The sequence below is a fragment of the Anomaloglossus baeobatrachus genome, chromosome 9 (genome assembly GCF_048569485.1).
Source record: "Anomaloglossus baeobatrachus isolate aAnoBae1 chromosome 9, aAnoBae1.hap1, whole genome shotgun sequence".
In the NCBI taxonomy this organism is placed as follows: domain Eukaryota; kingdom Metazoa; phylum Chordata; class Amphibia; order Anura; family Aromobatidae; genus Anomaloglossus; species Anomaloglossus baeobatrachus.
Genome location: NC_134361.1, coordinates 2990201 through 3007441, shown reverse-complemented (window position 1 = coordinate 3007441; position 17241 = coordinate 2990201). Strand labels below are relative to the sequence as shown.

General features: G+C 52.8%; 1 protein-coding gene across 6 annotated transcripts in view; it reads right to left on the bottom strand.

Moving 5' to 3' along the window:
- The window catches only part of DIAPH2 (diaphanous related formin 2), a 1791241-nt gene that overhangs the window by 984425 nt on the left and 789575 nt on the right, over nt 1-17241 (bottom strand). For all 6 annotated transcript variants that reach the window (XR_012725273.1, XR_012725274.1, XM_075323052.1 and 3 more), the window contains 2 exons: nt 15040-15141; nt 11178-11272 (listed from right to left, as the gene is read on the bottom strand). Coding sequence is in view for 4 of the 6 variants with exons in the window: in XM_075323052.1 (XP_075179167.1) it covers nt 11178-11272; nt 15040-15141 (197 nt within the window). In the remaining 2 variants the exon portion in view is untranslated. The remainder of the gene's footprint in view (nt 1-11177; nt 11273-15039; nt 15142-17241) is intronic.

Sequence of the window (17241 nt, the reverse complement as noted above, 5' to 3'; positions counted from 1 at the left end):
AGGAGGAGGAGGCAGAGGTACAACACGAGCACGGTGCACAGGAGGAGGCAGAGGTACAACACGAGCACGGTGCACAGGAGGAGGAGGCAGAGGTACAACACGAGCACAGTGCACAGGAGAAGGAGGAAGAGGTACAACACGAGCACAGTGCACAGGAGGAGGCAGAAGTACAACACGAGCACAGTGCACAGGAGGAGGAGGCAGAGGTACAACACGAGCACAGTGCACAGGAGAAGGAGGAAGAGGTACAACACGAGCACAGTGCACAGGAGGAGGCAGAGGTACAACACGAGCACAGTGCACAGGAGGAGGAGGCAGAGGTACAACACGAGCACAGTGCACAGGAGGAGGAGGCAGAGGTACAACACGAGCACAGTGCACAGGAGGAGGAGGCAGAGGTACAACACGAGCACGGTGCACAGGAGGAGGAGGCAGAGGTACAACACGAGCACGGTGCACAGGAGGAGGAGGCAGAGGTACAACACGAGCACAGTGCACAGGAGGAGGAGGCAGAGGTACAACACGAGCACAGTGCACAGGAGGAGGAGGAAAAGGTACAAGAAGAGATGGAGGCACCGGAGGAGGAGGCAGAGGTATAACACGAGCACAGTGCACAGGAGGAGGAGGAAGAGGTACAACACGAGCATGGGGCACAGGAGGAGGAGGCAGAGGTACAACACGAGCACAGTGCACAGGAGGAGGAGGCAGAGGTACAACACGAGCATGGTGCACTGGAGGAGGAGGCAGAGGTACAACACGAGCATGGGGCACAGGAGGAGGAGGAAAAGGTACAAGAAGAGATGGAGGCACCGGAGGAGGAGGCAGAGGTACAACACGAGCACAGTGCACAGGAGGAGGAGGCAGAGGTACAACACGAGCACAGTGCACAGGAGGAGGAGGCAGAGGTACAACACGAGCGCGGTGCACAGGAGGAGACGGCAGAGGTACAACACGAGCACGGTGCACAGGAGGAGGAGGCAGAGGTACAACACGAGCACAGTGCACAGGAGGAGGAGGTAGAGGTACAACACGAGCACAGTGCACAGGAGGAGGAGGCAGAGGTACAACATGAGCATGGTGCACAGGAGGAGGAGGCAGAGGTACAACACGAGCACGGTGCACAGGAGGAGGAGGCAGAGGTACAACACGAGCACAGTGCACAGGAGGAGGAAGCAGAGGTACAACAGGAGCACGGTGCACAGGAGGAGGAGGCAGAGGTACAACACGAGCACAGTGCACTGGAGGAGGCAGAGGTACAACACGAGCACGGTGCACAGGAGGAGGAGGCAGAGGTACAACACGAGCACGGTGCACAGGAGGAGGAGGCAGAGGTACAACACGAGCACAGTGCACAGGAGGAGGAGGCAGAGGTACAACACGAGCAAAGTGCACAGGAGAAGGAGGAAGAGGTACAACACGAGCACAGTGCACAGGAGGAGGAGGCAGAGGTACAAGAAGAGATGGAGGCACCGGAGGAGGAGGCAGAGGTACAACACGAGCACGGTGCACAGGAGGAGGAGGCAGAGGTACAAGAAGAGATGGAGGCACCGGAGGAGGAGGCAGAGGTACAAGAAGAGATGGAGGCACCGGAGGAGGAGGCAGAGGTACAAGAAGAGATGGAGGCACCGGAGGAGGAGGCAGAGGTACAACACGAGCACGGTGCACAGGAGGAGGAGGCAGAGGTACAACACGAGCACAGTGCACAGGAGGAGGAGGCAGAGGTACAAGAAGAGATGGAGGCACCGGAGGAGGAGGCAGAGGTACAACACGAGCACGGTGCACAGGAGGAGGAGGCAGAGGTACAACACGAGCACGGTGCACAGGAGGAGGAGGCAGAGGTACAACACGAGCACGGTGCACAGGAGGAGGAGGCAGAGGTACAACACGAGCACAGTGCACAGGAGGAGGAGGCAGAGGTACAACACGAGCACGGTGCACTGGAGGAGGAGGAAGAGGTACAACACGAGCACAGTGCACAGGAGGAGGAGGCAGAGGTACAATACGAGCACGGTGCACAGGAGGAGGAGGCAGAGGTACAACACGAGCACGGTGCGCAGGAGGAGGAGGCAGAGGTACAACACGAGCACGGTGCACAGGAGGAGGAGGAAGAGGTACAACACGAGCACGGTGCACAGGAGGAGGAGGAAGAGGTACAACACGAGCACGGTGCACTGGAGGAAAAGGAAGAGGTACAACACGAGCACGGTGCACAGGAGGAGGAGGCAGAGGTACAACACGAGCACAGTGCACAGGAGGAGGAGGCAGAGGTACAACACGAGCACGGTGCACAGGAGGAGGAGGCAGAGGTACAACACGAGCACAGTGCACAGGAGGAGGAGGCAGAGGTACAACACGAGCACGGTGCACAGGAGGAGGAGGCAGAGGTACAACACGAGCACGGTGCACAGGAGGAGGAGGCAGAGGTACAACACGAGCACGGTGCACAGGAGGAGGAGGAAGAGGTACAACACGAGCACGGTGCACAGGAGGAGGAGGAAGAGGTACAACACGAGCACGGTGCACAGGAGGAGGAGGAAGAGGTACAACACGAGCACGGTGCACTGGAGGAGGAGGAAGAGGTACAACACGAGCACGGTGCACAGGAGGAGGAGGCAGAGGTACAACACGAGCACAGTGCACAGGAGGAGGAGGCAGAGGTACAACACGAGCACGGTGCACAGGAGGAGGAGGCAGAGGTACAACACGAGCACAGTGCACAGGAGGAGGAGGCAGAGGTACAACACGAGCACGGTGCACAGGAGGAGGAGGCAGAGGTACAACACGAGCACGGTGCACAGGAGGAGGAGGCAGAGGTACAACACGAGCACGGTGCACAGGAGGAGGAGGAAGAGGTACAACACGAGCACGGTGCACAGGAGGAGGAGGCAGAGGTACAACACGAGCACGGTGCACAGGAGGAGGAGGCAGAGGTACAACACGAGCACGGTGCACAGGAGGAGGAGGCAGAGGTACAACACAAGCACAGTGCACAGGAGGAGGAGGCAGAGGTACAACACGAGCACGGTGCACAGGAGGAGGAGGCAGAGGTACAACACGAGCACGGTGCACAGGAGGAGGAGGCAGAGGTACAACACGAGCACAGTGCACAGGAGGAGGAGGCAGAGGTACAACACGAGCACGGTGCACAGGAGGAGGAGGAAGAGGTACAACACAAGCACGGTGCACAGGAGGAGGAGGCAGAGGTACAACACGAGCACAGTGCACAGGAGGAGGAGGAAAACGTACAACACGAGCACAGTGCACAGGAGGAGGAGGCAGAGGTACAACACGAGCACGGTAAACAGGAGGAGGAGGCAGAGGTACAACACGAGCACGGTGCACAGGAGGAGGAGGCAGAGGTACAACACGAGCACGGTGCACAGGAGGAGGAGGAAGACGTACAACACGAGCACGGGGCACAGGAGGAGGAGGCAGAGGTACAACACGAGCACGGTGCACAGGAGGAAGAGGCAGAGGTACAACACGAGCACAGTGCACAGGAGGAGGAGGCAGAGGTACAACACGAGCACGGTGCACAGGATGAGGAGACAGAGGTACAACATGAGCACGGTGCACAGGAGGAGGAGGCAGAGGTACAACACGAGCACGGTGCACAGGAGGAGGAGGCAGAGGTACAACACGAGCACGGTGCACAGGAGGAGGAGGCAGAGGTACAACACGAGCACGGTGCACAGGAGGAGGAGGCAGAGGTACAACACGAGCACGGTGCACAGGAGGAGGAGGCAGAGGTACAACACGAGCACGGTGCACAGGAGGAGGAGGCAGAGGTACAACACGAGCACAGTGCACAGGAGGAGGAGGCAGAGGTACAACACGAGCACAGTGCACAGGAGGAGGAGGCAGAGGTACAACACGAGCACGGTGCACAGGAGGAGGAGGCAGAGGTACAACACGAGCACGGTGCACAGGAGGAGGAGGAAGAGGTACAACACGAGCACAGTGCACAGGAGGAGGAGGAAGAGGTACAACACGAGCACAGTGCACAGGAGGAGGAGGCAGAGGTACAACACGAGCACAGTGCACTGGAGGAGGAGGAAGAGGTACAACACGAGCACGGTGCACAGGAGGAGGAGGCAGAGGTACAACACGAGCACGGTGCACAGGAGGAGGAGGCAGAGGTACAACACGAGCACGGTGCACAGGAGGAGGAGGCAGAGGTACAACACGAGCACGGTGCACAGGAGGAGGAGGCAGAGGTACAACACGAGCACGGTGCACAGGAGGAGGAGGAAGAGGTACAACACGAGCACGGTGCACAGGAGGAGGAGGCAGAGGTACAACACGAGCACGGTGCACAGGAGGAGGAGGCAGAGGTACAACACGAGCACGGTGCACAGGAGGAGGAGGCAGAGGTACAACACGAGCACAGTGCACAGGAGGAGGAGGCAGAGGTACAACACGAGCACGGTGCACAGGAGGAGGAGGCAGAGGTACAACACGAGCACGGTGCACAGGAGGAGGAGGAAGAGGTACAACATGAGCACAGTGCACAGGAGGAGGAGGAAGAGGTACAACACGAGCACGGTGCACAGGAGGAGGAGGCAGAGGTACAACACGAGCACAGTGCACAGGAGGAGGAGGCAGAGGTACAACACCAGCACGGTGCACAGGAGGAGGAGGCAGAGGTACAACACGAGCACAGTGCACAGGAGGAGGAGTCAGAGGTACAACACGAGCACGGTGCACAGGAGGAGGAGGCAGAGGTACAACACGAGCACAGTGCACAGGAGGAGGAGGCAGAGGTACAACACGAGCACGGTGCACTGGAGGAGGCAGAGGTACAACACGAGCACGGTGCACAGGAGGAGGAGGCAGAGGTACAACACCAGCACAGTGCACAGGAGGAGGAGGCAGAGGTACAACACGAGCACGGTGCACAGGAGGAGGAGGCAGAGGTACAACACGAGCACGGTGCACAGGAGGAGGAGGCAGAGGTACAATACGAACACGGTGCACAGGAGGAGGAGGCAGAGGTACAACACGAGCACAGTGCACAGGAGGAGGAGGCAGAGGTACAACACGAGCACGGTGCACAGGAGGAGGAGGAAGAGGTACAACACGAGCACGGTGCACAGGAGGAGGCAGAGGTACAACACGAGCACAGTGCACAGGAGGAGGAGGCAGAGGTACAACACGAGCACGGTGCACTGGAGGAGGCAGAGGTACAACACGAGCACAGTGCACAGGAGGAGGAGGCAGAGGTACAACACGAGCACGGTGCACAGGAGGAGGAGGAAGAGGTACAACACGAGCACGGTGCACAGGAGGAGGAGGCAGAGGTACAACACGAGCACAGTGCACAGGAGGAGGAGGCAGAGGTACAACACGAGCACGGTGCACAGGAGGAGGAGGCAGAGGTACAACACGAGCACGGTGCACAGGAGGAGGAGGCAGAGGTACAACACGAGCACGGTGCACAGGAGGAGGAGGCAGAGGTACAACACGAGCACGGTGCACAGGAGGAGGAGGAAGAGGTACAACACCAGCACAGTGCACAGGAGGAGGAGGCAGAGGTATAACACGAGCACGGTGCACAGGAGGAGGAGGCAGAGGTACAACACGAGCACGGTGCACAGGAGGAGGAGGCAGAGGTACAACACGAGCACGGTGCACAGGAGGAGGAGGCAGAGGTACAACACGAGCACAGTGCACAGGAGGAGGAGGCAGAGGTACAACACGAGCACAGTGCACAGGAGGAGGAGGAAGAGGTACAACACGAGCACAGTGCACAGGAGGAGGAGGCAGAGGTACAACACGAGCATGGTGCACAGGAGGAGGAGGAAGAGGTACAACACGAGCACGGTGCACAGGAGGAGGAGGCAGAGGTACAACACGAGCACAGTGCACAGGAGGAGGAGGCAGAGGTACAACACGAGCACGGTGCACAGGAGGAGGAGGCAGAGGTACAACACGAGCACGGTGCACAGGAGGAGGAGGCAGAGGTACAACACGAGCACGGTGCACAGGAGGAGGAGGCAGAGGTACAACACGAGCACGGTGCACAGGAGGAGGAGGAAGAGGTACAACACCAGCACAGTGCACAGGAGGAGGAGGCAGAGGTATAACACGAGCACGGTGCACAGGAGGAGGAGGCAGAGGTACAATTCGAGCGCGGTGCACAGGAGGAGGAGGCAGAGGTACAACACGAGCACGGTGCACAGGAGGAGGAAGAGGTGCAACACAAGCACGGTGCAGGAGGAAGTGGAGGCACAGTACAGAGACATAGAACAGAGTACAGCACAGTACAGGCAGAGACATAATACACAGACACAGAACAGAGTTTTTGTTAATACATTCTATTTTGTTAACAGCAGTTATTAACCCAGGCGAAGCCGGGTAGTACAGCTAGTATTAGATAATACTGCTCCTATGTGCAAGAATATAACTACTATAATACTGCCCCTATGTACAAGAATATAACTACTATAATACTGCCCCTATGTACAAGAATATAACTACTATAATACTGCCCCTATGTACAAGAATATAACTACTATAATACTGCCCCTATGTACAAGAATATAACGACTATGATACTGCCCCTATGTACAAGAATATAACTACTATAATACTGCCCCCTATGTACAAGAATATAACTACTATAATACTGCCCCTATGTATAAGAATATAACTGCTATAATACTGCCCCTATGTACAAGAATATAACTACTATAATACTGCCCCTATGTATAAGAATATAACTGCTATAATACTGCCCCTATGTACAAGAATATAACTACTATAATACTGCCCCTATGTATAAGAATATAACTGCTATAATACTGCCCCTATGTACAAGAATATAATACTATAATACTGCCCCTATGTACAAGAATATAACTACTATAATACTGCCCCTATATACAAGAATATAACTACTATAATACTGCCCCTATGTACAAGAATATAACTACTATAATACTGTCCCATATGTACAAGAATATATCTACTATAACACTGCCCCCTATATACAAGAATATAACTACTATAATACTGCTCCTATGTACAAGAATATAACTACTATAATACTGCCCCTATGTACAGGAATATAACTACTATAATACTGCCCCTATGTACAAGAATATAACTACTATAATACTGCCCCCTATGTATAAGAATATAACTACTATAATACTGCTCCTATGTACAAGGATATAACTACTATAATACTGCTCCTATGTACAAGAATATAACTACTATAATACTGCCCCTATGTACAGGAATATAACTACTATAATACTGCCCCTATGTACAAGAATATAACTACTATAATACTGCCCCTATATACAAGAATATAACTACTATAATACTGCCCCTATGTACAAGAATATAACTACTATAATACTGCCCCTATGTACAAGAATATATCTACTATAATACTGCCCCTATATACAAGAATATAACTACTATAATACTGCCCCTATGTACAAGAATATAACTACTATAATTCTGTTCCCTATGTACAAGAATATAACTACTATAATACTGCCCCCTATATACAAGAATATAACTACTATAATACTGCCCCTATGTACAAGAATATAACTACTATAATACTGCCCCTATGTACAAGAATATAACTACTATAATACTGCCCCTATGTACAAGAATATAACTACTATAATACTGCCCCTATGTACAAGAAAAAGGTGAGCAGTGGGGAGCGGAGGAGCCGGAGAGGGGAGCAGTGAGCGGCGGAGGGGTCGGACAGGGGAGCGGTGAGGGGTGGAGAGGTGAAGGGCAGAGGGGTCAGACAGGGGAGCGGTGAGGAGCTGGACAGGGGAGCGGTGAGGGATGGAGGGGTTGGAGAGTGGAGCGGTGAGGAGCTGGAGAGGGGAGCGGTGAGGGGCGGAGGGGTTGGAGAGGGGAGCGGTGAGGAGCTGGACAGGGGAGCGGTGAGGTGGGGGGGGTTAGAGAGGGGAGCGGTGAGGGGTGGAGGGGTCTGAGAGGGAGTAGTGAGGAGCTGGAGAGGGGAGCGGTGAGGAGCGGAGGGGCCAGACAGGGGACCAGTGAGGGGCGGAGGGGTCTGAGAGGGGAGCGGTGAGGAGCTGGAGAGGGGAGCGGTGAGGGGTGGAGAGGTGAGGGGCAGATGGGTCGGACAGGGGAGCGGTGAGGAGCTGGAGAGAGGAGCGGTGAGGGGTGGAGAGGTGAGGGGCAGATGGGTCGGACAGGGGAGTGGTGAGCTGGACATGGGAGCGGTGAGCGGTGGATGGGTCGGAGAGGGGAGCGGTGAGGAGCTGGAGAGGGGAGCGGTGAGGGGCAGAGGGGTTGGAGAGGGGAGCGGTGAGGAGCTGGACAGGGGAGCGGTGAGGGGAGGAGGAGTTGGAGAGGGGAGCGGTGAGGAGCTGGAGAGGGGAGCGGTGAGGGGTGGAGAGGTGAGTGGCAGAGGGGTCGGACAGGGGAGCGGTGAGGAGCTGGACAGGGGAGCGGTGAGGGGTGGAGGGGTCGGAGAGTGGAGCGGTGAGGAGCTGGAGAGGGGAGCGGTGAGGGGCGGAGGGGTTGGAGAGGGGAGCGGTGAGGAGCTGGACAGGGGAGCGGTGAGGGGTGGAGGGGTCGGAGAGTGGAGCGGTGAGGAGCTGGAGAGGGGAGCGGTGAGGGGCGGAGGGGTTGAAGAGGGGAGCGGTGAGGAGCTGGACAGGGGAGCGGTGAGGGGAGGAGGGGTTGGAGAGGGGAGCGGTGAGGAGCTGGAGAGGGGAGCGGTGAGGAGCTGGAGAGGGGAGCGGTGAGGGGTGGAGAGTGGAGCGGTGAGGAGCTGGAGAGGGGAGCGGTGAGGGGTGGAGAGGGGAGCGGTGAGGAGCTGGACAGGGGAGCGGTGAGGGGTGGAGGGGTGAGGAGCTGGAGAGGGGAGCGGTGAGGGGCGGAGGGGTTGGAGAGGGGAGCGGTGAGGAGCTGGACAGGGGAGCGGTGAGGGGAGGAGGGGTTGGAGAGGGGAGCGGTGAGGGGTGGAGAGTGGAGCGGTGAGGAGCTGGAGAGGGGAGCGGTGAGGAGCTGGAGAGGGGAGCGGTGAGGGGTGGAGAGTGGAGCGGTGAGGTGCTGGAGAGGGGAGCGGTGAGGGGTGGAGAGTGGAGCGGTGAGGAGCTGGAGAGGGGAGCGGTGAGGAGCTGGAGAGGGGAGCGGTGAGGGGTGGAGAGTGGAGCGGTGAGGAGCTGGAGAGGGGAGCGGTGAGGAGCTGGAGAGGGGAGCGGTGAGGGGTGGAGAGTGGAGCGGTGAGGAGCTGGAGAGGGGAGCGGTGAGGGGTGGAGAGTGGAGCGGTGAGGAGCTGCAGAGGGGAGCGATGAGGGGTGGAGAGTGGAGCGGTGAGGGGTGGAGAGTGGAGCGGTGAGGGGTGGAGAGTGGAGCGGTGAGGAGCTGGAGAGGGGAGCGGTGAGGGGTGGAGAGTGGAGCGGTGAGGGGTGGAGAGTGGAGCGGTGAGGAGCTGGAGAGGGGAGCGGTGAGGGGTGGAGAGTGGAGCGGTGAGGAGCTGGAGAGGGGAGCGGTGAGGGGTGGAGAGTGGAGCGGTGAGGAGCTGCAGAGGGGAGCGATGAGGGGTGGAGAGTGGAGCGGTCAGCTGAGTACATGGATTTCCATTAGTTTTGACATCTTGCGTTACTGTTGCTCTGGGGTGAGAGAATAGTAGGGGACACTATATGTGTAGGGAATATCTTCTCTGCAACATTTTTTGGTGAATTTGAAGTTTATCTGACCCGTTCCCCTCTGATTAGGAAGACCTGTTTAGGCCCAGAAGCAGTCTGCTTTTGGATGTGTATAGGGGTTGGACTGACCCGCCAGAGTCCCAGAGGACCCTGCATAGGCCCCAATTCTGAACAATGGCTTCCAGATGCAGCAGAGGACAAGACTTTCCCTTCGGCTGTAGCAGAGTTTTTAATAATAATGGGGTTATTTGACCTTTTTTAGTGATTTTACAAACCACAACATCAAAAAGACCTGGAAAAAAGTCATCCTGAATAAAGAGGCGAAAGGTGCGAGAGTATAAATATTAGTGCCCCAGCTGTAGCACCACAGATGTGCAGAAGCGTCGTCTACCCCTAGAAGAGAAGTGCGAGTGCGTGTCTGGGCACCATGTTGTAGCAGTGAAGGGACTGACGGCAGGGTCTTATGGATGACTGAACGGGAAGCATTTAGATGTCATGGCGGATCTGTGCTGTGTACAACGGCAGCAAGTATCGCAACGCCATCAGTAGAGCACTGTGTGGACGGAGGGCGACCTCCAGACCTTCTGAACCAAAGCAATAAACATATGGAGACTGGAGAGGATACAAAGATGGTGTCATTACCGTTCTCTGCATGAGAGACAAGACATCACGACATGAAGCACAGCGATGAGTAGGGGAACGTTCATCAGCCAATAATAATTGCCGCAGAAAACCTTCACCTGAAACGTCCCATACCTGAAACGTCCCATACCTGAAACGTCCCATACCTGAAACGTCCCATACCTGAAACGTCCCACACCTGAAACGTCCCATACCTGAAACGTCCCATACCTGAAACGTCCCATACCTGAAACGTCCCACACCTGAAACGTCCCATACCTGAAACGTCCCATACCTGAAACGTCCCATACCTGAAACGTCCCATACCTGAAACGTCCCATACCTGAAATGTCCCACACCTGAAACGTCCCACACCTGAAACGTCCCACACCTGAAACGTCCCACACCTGAAACGTCCCACACCTGAAGCGTCCCATACCTGAAGCGTCCCATACCTGAAACGTCCCATACCTGAAACGTCCCATACCTGAAACGTCCCATACCTGAAACGTCCCATACCTGAAACGTCCCATACCTGAAACGTCCCATACCTGAAACGTCCCACACCTGAACCGTCCCATACCTGAAACGTCCCATACCTGAAACGTCCCATACCTGAAACGTCCCATACCTGAAACGTCCCACACCTGAAACGTCCCACACCTGAAACGTCCCACACCTGAAACGTCCCACACCTGAAACGTCTCATACCTGAAGCGTCCCATACCTGAAGCGTCCCATACCTGAAGCGTCCCACACCTGAAGCGTCCCACACCTGAAACGTCTCATACCTGAAACGTCCCATACCTGAAACGTCTCATACCTGAAGCGTCCCATACCTGAAGCGTCCCATACCTGAAGCGTCCCACACCTGAAGCGTCCCATACCTGAAGCGTCCCATACCTGAATGAGGGATTCGGACAGTTTCTCTTCATCCACTTCTAAGACAATGTTCTTAATTTCTTCATAGGACATCCGATAAGATCCCAAGAAGATGGCTGAAGAATAAGAAAGAGACCAGGGATCAATGGCGGAGCGGTGGTCATCGCACACAGGGTCTGGCAGAACATCGGCCAGAGGGCGTGGAGACTTATGGACAATCACAGCACATGGAGACTTACAGAAGATACAATGTTCTCCTGAACTAATGATTCTTCAGGAGCAGATGGAGAAAAGCTGGGTAAAGCTCGTCCAGGCTTCTTCATCTACATTGCATAGTCTCCGCTCCAGGCGATTGCTTCCATGAAGTGTTCTGCCTGAGGCTGCACCATGTGGAGGAGTCGGCGGATCCATCACAAGTCCACGCCACTACAACCAGTGCCGCCATCAGGGCGATACAGCCATTAATGGTATATGGGGCCCAGTGAAGAGGGGGGCTGTCATGCACAGACTTGGGGAAGGTGCAGCGTAGGGTTAAAAACACAACACACAGGGGTTTCACCACAGCAAATACGGGGTACACTGGGGACACAATGACAACGGTGCGCCACTATGCTAGTGAGAGGGAAGATGGACACCTCCTCCACTTACCTGCCACTGTACCCTGCACTCCTAGCCAGTCCCTATACAGGTTCCCCACCTGTTGCTGAGCAGGAACCTGAAGTCCTGAGGTGCCCTACAATAGTCGTGGCTAATGAGTGGGCAGGTAAGGGATGCTGGCCTCACCATGGCACTAAAACAACACACCAGGGAAGGAAGACAGACAGGGGGAAACACAACGATAAACTGCTGCAGTCAGCACCAAGACTGTATCCACACCAGCAACTTCAACTGAGGGTCAGAGAAGCTCCTTCCACCTCTTGGCCCAGCATCCAAATGGCAAAGAATAACAAGCACCCTCTGCTGGTAGTGGAGGGTATATAATAGGGACTGGGAGTGGTCCCAAACCGGAAACACCTGACCAGGATTCAGGAGCTGCTGGAAGGCAAACTGACAATAACCCTACGACTGCCAAAGGAAAGTAAATCCATTTAATATTTGTATATGTCTAGCATGGAAATGACAAGTCCTGAATCTGTCACTAGTCTCATAAAGCAATGAGACAGGAGTGACAGGGCCCGGCCCGGGGTATTCATTTATTTATTTATAGCTTTATTAAGCCGTGTCACTTCAGACACTATACATGGCTAATTTGCAGGAGAAGCGCCTCAGGTGCATCACATGCAAATTAGCCATGTGGTGAAGCCAGGGTCAGGGGGGCAAGCAGGGCACAGTCGCGTCATCCTGCGGCACAGCATGCAGCAGTGTGATGAGGTCTTCATTCTACGACCTCATCACACTGCTGCAGGTAATATAGGGCTGCAGAGGTGGGGGGACGTGGCAGCTGGTGGGGAACGGTAAGGGCTGCATGAGCTGAATACAGGAGTGGGACAATCACCAGAGGTGGTGGTGAGGGGTTTGGTTTGCTGACCTCAGTCCCTGACAACTCCAGTCCCTGTTGACCTCAGTCTTCGCCGACCCCAGCTTCGGCTGGATGTGCATCCAGGTGCACATATCCAGTTGAAATTCATTGTGACACAGAGAGAACGCCCAATGAGGTCAGAGCTGGGGAGGGTGAGCAAAATGACTTTTTTTTGCCTTAGAGACAGGATGGAGACATATTTACATATATAACAGGAGAGGAAAATATATACTAGGAAGGGGACATATAAACCAGGAGGCGACATATACTAAAAGGGGGACATATATACCAGGAGGGGCCCAGGAGAGGGACATATAAACTAAGAGGTGGACATACATACAAAGAGAGAGACATATATACCAGGAGGGGCCCAGGATGGAGATATATACCAGGAGGGGGACTTATATATTTATATATAGACTTGGCTTTTATTGATACAAACCATATATGGCTGATAAAACAAAGGTTAAAAACATGATTGACAAGAGAAAAAGAATGAATGAAATACGGGGGTGGACATAATAATCCTGTATTTATCCCCAGTAAAGTATCGGGGCACTGATAATAGAATGCACTAAAAGTGTATACACAAGGCAGTGTCTGCAGATAAATAATATAATCCCAAAACAGCCAATACCCGGCTGTAGAGCCTCATCTTAAAGGTAATGTGGCAATAAGTCAACAGAGGGTAGAAACAATGTCCTGCAGTTTCTTATGGCATTATATCTTTTGCATTGTTTAGGGGTACTTCTCACATAGCGAGATCGCTGCTGAGCCACGGTTTTTGTGACATACCAGTGACCTCATTAGCGATCTCGCTGTGTGTGACACTAAGCAGCGACCTGGCCCCTGCTGTGAAATCGCTGATCATTACACACTGTTCTGGTTCATTTTTTGCTGATAGGTCTCCTGCTGTGCAGCACACATCGGCGTATTTGACGGCGGGAGACCAATGAGCACCGACTCTGTAAGCAGCGTACACTGGTAACCAGGGTAAATATCGGGTAACCAAGCAAACTCGATATTTACCCTGGTTACCAGCGTACATGCTTACAGGCTGCCAGCGCTGGCTCCCTGTATACGTAGCTAGGGTACACATCGGGTTACTAAGCAAAGAGCTTTGCTTAGTTACCAGATATTTACCCTGGTTACCAGCATACACCGCTTAGCGCTGGCTCCCTGCACACGTAACCAGGGTAAATATCTGGTATCTAAGCAAAGCACTTTGCTTAGTAACCCGATGTGTACCTTGGTTAGGAAGCGCAGAGTCGCTGGTGGCTGGTCGCTTGTGAGAGCTGCCTGATTGACAGCTCACCAGCGACCATGTAGCGACTCACCAGCGATCCTGACCAGGTCAAATCATGGTCGGAATCGCTGGTACATCGTTTAGTGAGACGGTACCCTTAATCTGTGTTGTATTTACTCTGTAAGTCTTATTATTTATTTTTTATACCCTCAATTAACTTACTGCCACATTACCTTTAAGGTGCATCTGTCACCAGCTGTGTTATTGCAGCCAGGAACGTCTGACTCCGGGGGGCTGGTGGAAGACCTCCAGGACTCTGTCCTAATTCACATTGGCAATTCTTTCAGGTGCACGTCCCACCTTCTTCCACCGACCTCCCATTCCTCCTACCTACATTACCATGTAATGTATCTGCAACCACGGGCTCCTTGCTCCCGTCCAAGACACCGGCTGAGACAACAGACCCGACTCATTTTCTTTATATGAGACGCAAAACCTTGATAAAGGCTTGTATTAGCCGAAACGTTGGTCTTTGCTTTGTTTGAGGTGCACTTTCTTTTTTTTACAGAATATTAAACATAAAACCATTATTATGTTCGTTCTTTGCATTCTGTAGCCTCCGGCTATGTCCGCACGCTGCCCCCTGTGCTCACCACAAAACTGCAGCCCGTGGTCACAGAACCGCAGGCGGTTTCCATGATTTTCCATGCTTTTTTGATGCGTTTTTTTAACACCAATGGGTGAAAAACTCAGTGAAAAATGCAAAAAGCTGTGACATGCCGCAGCTCTCTTGTCACCACAAAACTGCAACCGAAAAAAACAGCAAGGTGCGCACAGCAAACCTGAAATCTCATAGACTTTGCTGGGGAATGCATGCAGCTCTATGCCACAAACCGCACCAAAAAACGCGGCAAAAACATGGCACAAAGTGTAACATGTGCATGAGGCCTAAAGGAGAAAAAGATCTGAAATGATTCTGCTTGGTTGGATTTTTTCCAGGGGCGTGTAGACTTTTTAAAGCCAATGTATATTGTGTTTTAATATGTTGTTAGAATTTTGCCACAATCTTATAACCACAGAGTGAATTTTTGTGTAAAAATCCCAGAGATGATACGTACAGAGATTCTGCGCCGTCTTACTATCCAGGACTCGCAGCTCCTTCACTTTCTTCTTGGCCATCACCGGTTTTCTTTCCTCCTCTTCCTCCATAGCTTTCTTAACTGTAAGAGAAAAGAAAAATTCCTTTCACAAAAACGTTTCTACCCAGACGGCATCTAATGTCCTGAGCACGGATAACTAAAAAAGAAAACCGGCAAAATAATGCAAAAAGAAGGAAGAAAGAAGGATACAAAGGAAAAAGGAGAAGAGAGAAGGGAAGGTGCTGAGATAGAAGCGAGGACGATGTAGACGAGTGATGGGAGAAAGTGAAGACAGAAGACACAAGACAGAAGACATGAGAGGAGACACAAGAGAGGAAACACCAGACAGAAGAGAGAAGACAGAAGACACAAGACAGAAGACATGAGAGGAGACACAAGAGAGGAAACACAAGACAGAAGAGAGAAGACAGAAGACACAAGACAGAAGACATGAGAGGAGACACAAGAGAGGAAACAAAAGACAGAAGAGAGAAGACAGAAGACACAAGACAGAAGACATGAGAGGAGACACAAGAGAGGAAACACAAGACCGAAGAGAGAAGACAGAAGACACAAGACAGAAGACATGAGAGGAGACACAAGAGAGGAAACACCAGACAGAAGAGAGAAGACAGAAGACACAAGACAGAAGACATGAGAGGAGACACAAGAGAGGAAACACAAGACAGAAGAGAGAAGACAGAAGACACAAGACAGAAGACATGAGAGGAGACACAAGAGAGGAAACACCAGACAGAAGAGAGAAGACAGAAGACACAAGACAGAAGACATGAGAGGAGACACAAGAGAGGAAACACAAGACCGAAGAGAGAAGACAGAAGACACAAGACAGAAGACATGAGAGGAGACACAAGAGAGGAAACACAAGACAGAAGAGAGAAGACAGAAGACACAAGACAGAAGACATGAGAGGAGACACAAGACAGAAGAGAGAAGACAGAAGACACAAGAGAGGAGACAAGACACGAGAGAAGACAAAAGAGAGGAAACACAAGAGAGAAAACAGAAGACACAAGGGAGAAGACACAAGACAGAAGACACAAGAGAGAAGAGAAGGTGCTGAGATAGAAGCGAGGACGACGTAGACGAGTGATGGGAGAAAGTGAAGACAGAAGACACAAGGGAGAAGACACGAGAGGAGACACAAGAGAGTAAACACAAGACAGAAGAGAGAAGACAGAAGACACAAAAGAGGAGACAGAAGAGAGGACACACAAGACAGAAGAGAGAAGACAGAAGACACAAGAGAGGAGACAGAAGAGAGGAAATACAAGACAGAAGACAGAAGACACGAGAGAAGACACAAGAGAGGAAACACAAGACAGAAGAAAGAAGACAGAAGACACAAGAGAGGAGACAGAAGAGAGGAAACACAAGACAGAAGAGAGAAGACAGAAGACACAAAAGAGGAGACAGAAGAGAGGAAACACAAGACAGAAGACAGAAGACACGAGAGAAGACACAAGAGAGGAAACACAAGACAGTAGAGAGAAGACAGAAGACACAAAAGAGGAGACAGAAGAGAGGACACACAAGACAGAAGAGAGAAGACAGAAGACACAAAAGAGGAGACAGAAGAGAGGAAACACAAGACAGAAGACACGAGAGAAGACACAAGAGAGGAAACACAAGACAGAAGAGAGAAGACAGAAGACACAAGAGAGAAGACAGAAGACACGAGAGAAGACAAAAGAGAGGAAACACAAGAGAGAAAACAGAAGGCACAAGGGAGAAGACACAAGACAGAAGACACAAGAGAGGAGACACAAGAGAGAAGAGAGAAGACACAAGAGAGGAAACACAAGACAGAAGAGAGAAGACAGAAGGCACAAGAGAGGAGACAGAAGAGAGGAAACACAAGACAGAAGAGAGAAGACAGAAGACACAAAAGAGGAGACAGAAGAGAGGAAACACAAGACAGAAGACACAAGGGAGAAGACACAAGACAGAAGACACAAGAGAGAAGAGAAGGTGCTGAGATAGAAGCGAGGACAACGTAGACGAGTGATGGGAGAAAGTGAAGACAGAAGACACAAGGGAGAAGACATGAGAGGAGACACAAGAGAGGAAACACAAGACAGAAGAGAGAAGACAGAAGACACAAGAGAGGAGACAAGACACGAGAGAAGACAAAAGAGAGGAAACACAAGAGAGAAAACA